An 8,541-nucleotide genomic window follows, 5' to 3' on the forward strand; every position below is an offset into this window, starting at 1 on the left:
ATGCGCTTCGGGGGGCCCCAAGCTTCAGGGGGACGTGGGGTCCAAGGCGGCCTGGGGTGTTAGCGGGGGGCCTGGCGCTGGCAGCAGTGAGTGACCCAGCCCCAGCCCGCTCCCTCCCCCCGACCCACCTCTTCCCAGCTTCCGCCCCCTCCCACGGCGACGCCGGCAGCCGGCGCCAGGCCCCCCGCGACCCCCCAGGCCGCCACGGACCCCGCGTCCCCCTGAAGCCCACGGCCGCTCTGGGGGCAGCCCAGATGCCCGGCGAAGGGCCGCAGGCTCCAATCGCTCCGCCCGGCACTGGCGGGGCTGGGAACAAAGGGCGGCGGGACCCGCCCGGGGCAGCTCCCGTTCCTGCGCCCCAGGGCCCTGCTCAGCCTCGCCCCCGGGCGCCTGGTCCCCTCCGGGGCCCCCCGACGCCCCCCGCCGGGCCTGTCCCGTGGAGCGGGCGGGGCCGGCCCACACTCACCGGGGCGGGGACACACACACACTCCGCTGCGGAGGCGGCGGCTGGGGACGGGAACCGGAAGCGGGGCGGCTCGGAAGACTCAGGGCGATAGAGTTTTCCCCCTCGCGCCGCCTAGAGTGTCCGTGCCGCCGAGGCCATAGAGACGCGGCGGGGGGGGCAGAGCGTCGCCTCTTGCTCCCGCTTCCGGGGCCCGCTCTGAAGTGGGGAGCGGAACGCGCCGGGAGAGGCGCTGGGGTAAGTGTGGGGCCGGGCCGGTGAGACCCAGCCCGCCCCCTCCCCCTCCCCCGGAGCCTGGTCCAAGAGCGAGACCCCCCCGATCTCAGACCCCCCCCCCCGGGCCGCTCGCCAAGGCTGTTTCCATGGCGCTTTTCACCCATTTTCTGGAGGCTCCTTCGCCCCTCCGCTGAGCCAGCCCAGCCCCCCCGGTCCCTCGTGGGGGGCACAGACGCCAGCGTCACAGCAGCTGCTCAGCCCGCAGCCCTTTCCCTTGGGCTGGGAAGGACTTTGAGCATGAAAACACCCCCCCCCCACCTCCTGTTTCCTTTGTCCCAGCTACCGCGGGGAGGGCAGGATCCTGCTGCACGGAGCCAGCCATGGCGGAGCACGGGGCCCATCTCACCGCTGCTTCAGCCAGCGATGACAGGCCTTCCATCTTTGAAGTGGTGGCCCAGGACAGCTTGATGTCAGCAGTGAGACCTGCACTTCAGCATGTGGTCAAGGTAAAGATGCCCCCCACCCCCCGACTTTAGGGAGGAGGTGGCATCCACAGAGCACGAGAAATGTGAACATATAAAATATAGCATCACGTGAATCTGGTGTTCCATTAGGCCAAGTTAAAAGGTATGTGTATTTCATAGGGGGAATAGTACCTTCTAATGTCTCCACCTAGCATCTTCTGCTTATAGCATTGAAGTCTCAGTGACTGCATTACTCGATTGCATTTACAAAATTTACTGCAGCAGTGTTATTTCAAGGAAGGGCATATGCCAGTCTTTTCACTGGAAACACCTAGTGGCAGGGGCTTACTACGCCATCATAAACATGTGCTATGGATTGAACCTTAGAAGACAAAGTGTTTTGTGTCATGATTCTGAAAATAAGTGACAGTGTTCAAGATGAATCACAATTTGAATGTGCCAGGCATGTGCTTGGTGTCAGTTAGCCTATCCATGAGAAGCAGTACAGGCTAATGATTAAAGCAGAATCAGTACCCTATTCCTGGCTCTGACACTGACTCTCCATAGACCCTAGGCAAGTCACTTAATTTCTGTCTGTAAAATGAGGGATAATACATACCTCACACAGAGGTTGGGAGAGCTAATTAATTAACGTTGGGAAAGGAGTTTGGTGATCATTAAATGGAAGGTGCTATAAAAGGGCAAAGTGCTATATAGAACTCCTGTGCCTGAGCAGGTGCAGTGGCTCAGTATAGCACACAGATTGTAACCTCTCTCCACTGCTGTTGCTATAATGGCACAGGAGCTGAGAACGCTGGACTCCCAGAAATAAAATTTAAAGGGCTCCTCTGTGTGGAAAGCAAGTTGCCCTGTGGTAGGTACAGGACATTTCTTTTGTGCTGTTGAAGAATGGGAGAAATTGCATATAATTAGTGCACCGGATTACCATTCCCCATCTTCAGATCACTATGCAAACATTAACTAATCCTCTCAGCAAGCCTGTGAGGGAGGGAAATGTTTTATCCAGCTGGGGACACTCAAGCAGTGAAGTAAAGTGGCTTGTCCAAAAAAACAGATGAGCTCAAAAGCAGAAGTAGGGCTGACTGGCACTCATGAGGTCTTGGCTCTGTGCTTAGATCACCTTTTTCTCTAGCACACAAAGGGATGAGTGCCCAGATCTAAGTCCTTCTGCCTGGACTGCTGCTGACAATGCTACTTTAGTTCCAGACATGGAGTACTAAGGCATTTATATCGAACAAATGTTCATGGAGGGAAAACACAAATATATACAGTGCATCTGAGTCTCCAGCTCAGCAAGGATACATACGCAGACAGTGTTTGAGGGAGATCACTACCATGTCCCCTGTGAACTGCCCTTTACTCACCTTTCACCCCTGGAATTCACATCTGGCTAAAGTCACACAGATACAGTATTGCCAGTCGTATGCTGGTAGCAAACTGAAGGATTTAATTTTCCCCATGGGGCCAAAGTTCTATTAGCTAGTGTCTTATTCTGATCACTGCTCAAGTCTCTGTTTCTGAACCATTTCTTATACTGGATACATAGGCCATAATTGCTTTAACTGAGTGGCTCTTTGACACCATTTCCTTCCCTGTATCTTATGTTAGGTGCTTGCTGAATCCAACCCTGGCCGCTATGGCTTCCTCTGGCATTGGTTTGATGAGATCTACACCCTCCTGGATCTGTTGCTCCAGCAGCATTTTCTGTCCAGGTGTAGTGCCTCTTTTTCAGAAAACTTCTATGGCCTAAAGAGGATAGCGGTGGGAGACAACAAGGGGCTGCATCAGCTGGCCAGTGCTGGGCTGCCAAAGAAGCAACACTGGAAGTCTCTGCTCTTGTTGGTTCTCATTCCTTATCTGAAAACAAAGTTGGAGAAACTGGTTTCTAGTCTGAGGGAAGAGGACGAATATTCCATCCATCCTCCATCATCCTCCTGGAAGCGCTTTTACAGGGCCTTTTTAGCAGCCTATCCCTTTGTAAACATGGCCTGGGAGGGTTGGTTTCTCAGCCAGCAGCTGTGCTATATCCTTGGTAAGGCTCAGAATCATTCCCCACTGCTGGGCCTGGCTGGTGTACGCCTGGTTAGACTGACAGCAGAGGACATCCAGGCGTTGGAGCAGAAACTAGCAGTAGGTACTGCAAGCCAGCAGCCAGCTCACAGGTGAGTTAGAAAGGAGCTAGACAAATACAGCTTAGAATTATTGCAGTCTCATGTGGGAATCTTTGGGGCTTTCTATTCCCAGATGGTGCTTTAGCATAAAACTGTCTCAGTGTTAAGAGGTACCGTATGGGCCTCAAACAGGGCTCCTAATATTGTCAAATGTTTCCTTTTATATTTAAAACCTCAATGTGAACTTCTTTGAAGTGGGGAGCAGAGTCTAGTAGCCTGCCTGTCAGAGTTAACTTCAGAGGTCCCTGGTTCCAAAACGGCCTTAACTTGCAGGAATTCAGTCTCTGTGACCTGTTCAATCCTTGGGTAGTCTTCTGAAACTTCCACCAAAGTGGGTGAGTGGGACCAACTGTCTGCCAGTGGAAGGGGACTAGTATTTCTGTTTCTACAGAAATCCTGACCAGAAGGCAATGAGTTCTGGACACTCCCAACCCGAGCCTGCTTTGAAACTAAACCATAGGTTAATTCCTTTGTACCCCAATCCTTCTCAGCCCCACTCCTTCCACCTAAGAACTTCAGTGGGTCTGGATCTACCTTCCAAGTTTTAAAAAAGTTCCATGCACCAACTTACACCTCCCTAAAATACCTGTTGTTCCTTTCCTCAGTTGATTCTAAAGAATGTAAACATCACATTTGTAACAAGGTATCTTTTTAAAAAGCAGTACTGACTAGCCCTGAAGTCTCTCTCTGGTATGCAGTTGGGTACTGCCTCTGCACTATTGTCCATCAGCACTATTAGTTAGCACCCTGTGTAAATTTTCTGTCTCTACCTTTTCTCCCTGCTGCAGCATTAAGGAGCAAGTGCAATCAGCAGTGAAAAAAGCATTGGGAGGAGTTGCCTTATCCCTCTCCACCGGCCTCTCCGTGGGCGTGTTCTTCCTGCAGTTTCTGGACTGGTGGTACTCATCTGAGAACCAGGAGACCATCAAATCATTGACTGCGTTGCCTACTCCTCCGCCACCCGTACACCTGGACTACAGCACGGGCTCACCTCTCTTACCAAAACTGAAGACAGTGTGCCCCTTGTGCCGCAAAATCCGAGCCAACGACACAGTCCTCTCTACATCTGGCTTTGTGTTTTGTTATCGCTGTGTCTACACTTACGTAAAGAGTCACCAAAGGTGCCCCATCACCGGCTATGCTACAGAGCTGCAGCACCTTGTTAAGCTGTACTCCCCTGAAAGTTGAAGGGAGTGCATGGCACTGACTCTTACAAAGCAGATCCATAATTGGTTCAGGCACTGTATACTCTAGGTTTTTGTACTGGAACACAACTTTTGTGCCAGCCGGACTGTGTATAACACATTACTAGGGCAGCAAAAGGTACAATGACCATTTATTAGCAGAGTAATCAGGCTCTAAGGCACATTTGGACACTAGGTTCAGCAGTAGCACTAGGGTTTTTGCTGCCTTAAATGCTGCTCTATCCAATTCTGAGATGCTAGGGCTAGGCTGAGACTCTCAACCAGAAGGCTCTGGTGCTGAACACTTTCAAAGGCAGATACAGCCCTAAATAAACCACTACTCAGTTCCAGCCTGGCATCTTCTAGGTTCCTAAGATTCATCATGTTCTCCCCAGCTCTGCTTCCAGATTATTCAACCTTGGCATTCACAAGGGAGCATTACAGAACAGGGCTAGACCCACAATTCATGACAATTTGCCATAAATTTAACCCCCCACCTTCCCCAAATCTCCCCTTGGACAACTCGGGGTGATGTTAGCAAGCCAGGCACCACTAGCCCAAGCCTGGGAAAGGATGCCCTCTGTCTGAATTGGGTTTATTGAGCATATGTGACTGAAGCCAGATAGAACTGGAACCGTGCCGATTCAGACTTGCTTTATTTAATATATCCTCAAATCTGTTAGTGATTACTGACATTGCAAAGCTGCTTCTCTCTTCCTTCCTATCTATCATGATACTGGGAATTAGGACCCAACTAGACTTATTCCACTTCTGTTATCTAATGGTTTAAACCACTCAAACTGCTGATCTGAAAGTTCCTATTTGCATGAACTGAATCAGACTGTAGCTGCTTTCATCATAATATATGGACAGTTGGTGGAGACCCAAAGGTCATAGTAAAATCACACATGGTGGAAGTTGTAATCAGGGAGCAGTGTCCTCATACTCAAGAGGAGCCAAGACTTAGGCTGCAGTTTGCCAGTTTTAATTAGGACTGGTGTAGTATAGCTTCATTTAGCACCTTATGTCCATTTGGTCATACTGAAATGTCTCCTTCGATAATCAGCCTGCTTAGAGATCAAAATTGTCTAATGGTGATTTTAAGCTGATTCCTGCTTCCACAGAACTTTGGTTGATCTAGTTAAGCACAGGTCATTTTAGCCAGTTGGAAGGAGTAGCTTTTCATGAAGTGTGAACCTTGTTTTCTATTGAAACAACAGAGGGCAGCAGTAGACTGTCCTAGCTGGTATGGTATTACAATACATTACAGAAACAGCAATTTAGCCTTCTAACAACGTGCTGCAAAGAACTTGTACAATCTTTTCACATTAAGAGCCAAGTTTTTTTTTTTAATCCTTTGAGGCCCAAGAAGGGTCCCTAACTCCTGTACACTGTTAAAATGAAAAGCCATCAGTTTAGATACCAGACCAGTGCTAATGGCTACCTCTACCTTTGGAGGCATACTAATAGGAAGGCAGGCTCATTTTGCTGCCTCCACAAATACTATGGGATCTACAAATACAGACACTTCACCAGCTTAAGTGAGCTCATGCAAACATACCTTATTTGGAAAAAAAAAAAAGTCACATTCAGTGAAAGATTATTCAAGATTAAGTAGATTTTACAAGCCTTTTTAATATAGCTCAGATTTGGAATTAATTCATATCATCCATTACATCTTGCTTCAGCAAATATTTCCCAACAGTTGTTATATTTTTTCTGAAAAATTGATAACCATGGTGCTCCAGGAGAATAATACAACCTTACAACATGGCCAGTCCCAGAAGGCTTGATTACACAAATCTACAAACATAGTCCCACTGATTCCAGTACAACTGCTCATGTAAATAAAGGCTACCAGACTGGGGCTAGAGTGTTTATTGAAAAGGTGGTTTTAGGATTAATTTTTTTCCAGGATCTTTTGGTGTCCAATAGCGCTGCTCACTCTCAGCTAGCAGAAGTGAAGAAAAGAGTTTGTCTCCTTATTGCAGCCCATGACTGATCACTGACATTTCTGTTGAATTATGTTTAGTCCTATGGACTTCGAAACTTTTAAGTTAATTTTAAGTCAGTGATTCATTAGTGTCATGACTTGAGATTTATATAATTTTAAAGTCAGTACAGTAACTCCTCACTTAGTCGTCCCAGTGAACGTTGTTTTGTTGCTGATCAATTAGAGAACATGCTCATTTAAAGTTGTGCAATGCTCCCTTATAATGTTATTCAGCCGCTGCCTGCTTTGTCCACTGCTTGCAGAAAGAGCAGCCTGTTGGAGCTAGCTGGTGGTGCTTGGAACCAGGGTGGACCAGCAGCCCCCCCACGTAAGTTCCCCACAGAGCAGGGGGCCATGACAGGGCTCAGGATGAAGGCAGCTTGCCTTTTTAAGTAGATCAGCAAGTTGAGACAGCAGCTGCTGCCAACAATGTACTTAAGAGTGGGGTCAGCATACCTAAAGGGGCAATGCGCAGCTCTCTCTCTTACACATGGTGGGTGTGTCTGTCTCTCTCTGCCATGCGGTCGTCATTGCTGTGTACAGTATTAAAACGTATACTGTGTGTGTAATATAAAAATTACTCACACACAGTATATGAATATGATGTCTTGTCTGGTGAAAAAAATTTCCCTGGAATCTAATCCCCCACAATTTACATTAATTCTTATGGGGAAATTGGATTTGCTTACCATCATTTCACTTAAAGTAGCATTTTTCAGGAACATAACTACAATATTAAGTGAGGAGTTACTGTAAATGACACTGGACCTTCAGTCTGTATTTGCACTTCAATAATTGTTTTAAGTAGGAAAAAAATAAATCTTTTTCTACCCTGGCATCTCTTTCTAATGAAGCAGACTTTACTTAACTGGTTACATCCTTTAAGCATTCAGTATTGCTCTACAATCCCCACCCAAGTCTTACAAAGATAATGTGTTGGATTTGATGCTCCAATTAGTCCATTGTGCTCCATGTGAACAGACATCTGAACATGAAACTAATACCCAGTGCTAAAAAAAAAGAAAGAAAGCTGAATTAGAACATAGTTTTAAAAGGCCTCCTTAATAGCTATTGCATAATTTACAATTTAACCAAGTTTGCATATTTTATAAAAAGGTAAATAAAATGGAAGAACATCCAAGATTCAAAAAGAGAGAACTTAGGAATGTAACCTGCTTTCACTATATCCTCAGAAATAAGTCAGGATGCAGTGGTCCCAACATAACTGATTGCACTAACTCATTTTTTGAGCTTTATATAAGAAGTGAACACTGGATTCCTCATTTTCCCTCACTAATAGCTCCTGTCAGGATAGCTGCTTAGAAACATAATTCAATCAGTTTAAAGGATGTATAAAAATATTTGGTGTCCAAAGAAGAATAGTTAATTCTAGATTAATGTAACCAGAATCAGCTCAGAGAGAAGATTACATTATCACACCCTGGTCAGAACCAAGACAAAACCTTGGCAATACCAGGTCAGACTATACTTCACTCATCATTGCTGTAGGCACATCTCACTCTTCCAATACATAACCTACTTTCTGTGGCAAAAAGCATCACTAATTCTAATTCTGAAACTGAAATGCTATTTTCAGACCAGTGATACTAAGACCTCAGTGGTTCAGGAGCCAAACTGACAATCAACATTACCCAGAAGAGCCACAGTAGTATGAATTCATTATTTCCATTTCCTATTTTTAAATATTTTATATATTTTCACAGCAAAATGACTGACCCTGTGTTGTTTTATCAACCACAACTGGTTAATAACATAGTAAAAGCATCCTGATTGATTAATAATTAGGTTACACAATGTTTTAATAGCGTGTGCTACAAAGCCACAAGAGACACATTCAGAGAGACTCCTGTGGCTCTCGAAGCTCAATCTGAGTATCCCTGTTTCAGACAGTGCTCTCTCTACTTGAGAAGACCCTTCCCAGACCTTCTCTCCTCCCCAGCCTAACTCCAAGATCTTATACATTCGGGCCCTGTGTACCTGCAGCCGGGAGCTGGGCGGCTGTAGTGCA

General features: G+C 46.8%; 2 protein-coding genes and 1 non-coding gene across 7 annotated transcripts in view; 1 reads left to right on the forward strand and 2 right to left on the reverse strand.

Annotated features, from left to right (window-relative positions):
- AP2B1 (adaptor related protein complex 2 subunit beta 1) overlaps nt 1-556 on the reverse strand; it is a 99,407-nt gene extending 98,851 nt beyond the window's left edge. For 3 of the 4 annotated variants that reach the window (XM_030537090.1, XM_030537089.1, XM_030537087.1), the window contains exon 1: nt 467-556. The gene's annotated coding sequence lies outside the window, so the exon portion shown is untranslated. The remainder of the gene's footprint in view (nt 1-466) is intronic. The other variant, XM_030537088.1, reaches the window with a different exon arrangement.
- Nucleotides 557-628: 72 nt separating this feature from the next.
- PEX12 (peroxisomal biogenesis factor 12) lies at nt 629-4,869 on the forward strand. 2 transcript variants are annotated; one of them, XM_030536845.1, is made up of 4 exons: nt 629-700; nt 1,019-1,185; nt 2,773-3,326; nt 4,124-4,869. In XM_030536845.1, exons 2-4 carry the CDS (start codon nt 1,060-1,062, stop codon nt 4,521-4,523), a joined length of 1,080 nt encoding a protein of 359 aa, XP_030392705.1. In that variant the 5' UTR covers nt 629-700; nt 1,019-1,059; the 3' UTR covers nt 4,524-4,869. The 2 variants fall into 2 exon arrangements, with proteins under 2 accessions (XP_030392705.1, XP_030392706.1); XM_030536846.1 differs by having other exon boundaries at nt 2,773-2,876.
- A 3,053-nt stretch (nt 4,870-7,922) lies between these two features.
- LOC115636732 lies at nt 7,923-8,017 on the reverse strand. Its single transcript, XR_003997028.1, has one exon. It is a non-coding gene; the product is annotated as a Z30 small nucleolar RNA (small nucleolar RNA).
- Between the last annotated feature and the right edge of the window lie 524 nt (nt 8,018-8,541).

This window comes from Gopherus evgoodei, chromosome 17, assembly GCF_007399415.2.
Source record: "Gopherus evgoodei ecotype Sinaloan lineage chromosome 17, rGopEvg1_v1.p, whole genome shotgun sequence".
NCBI classification, from domain to species: Eukaryota; Metazoa; Chordata; order Testudines; family Testudinidae; genus Gopherus; species Gopherus evgoodei.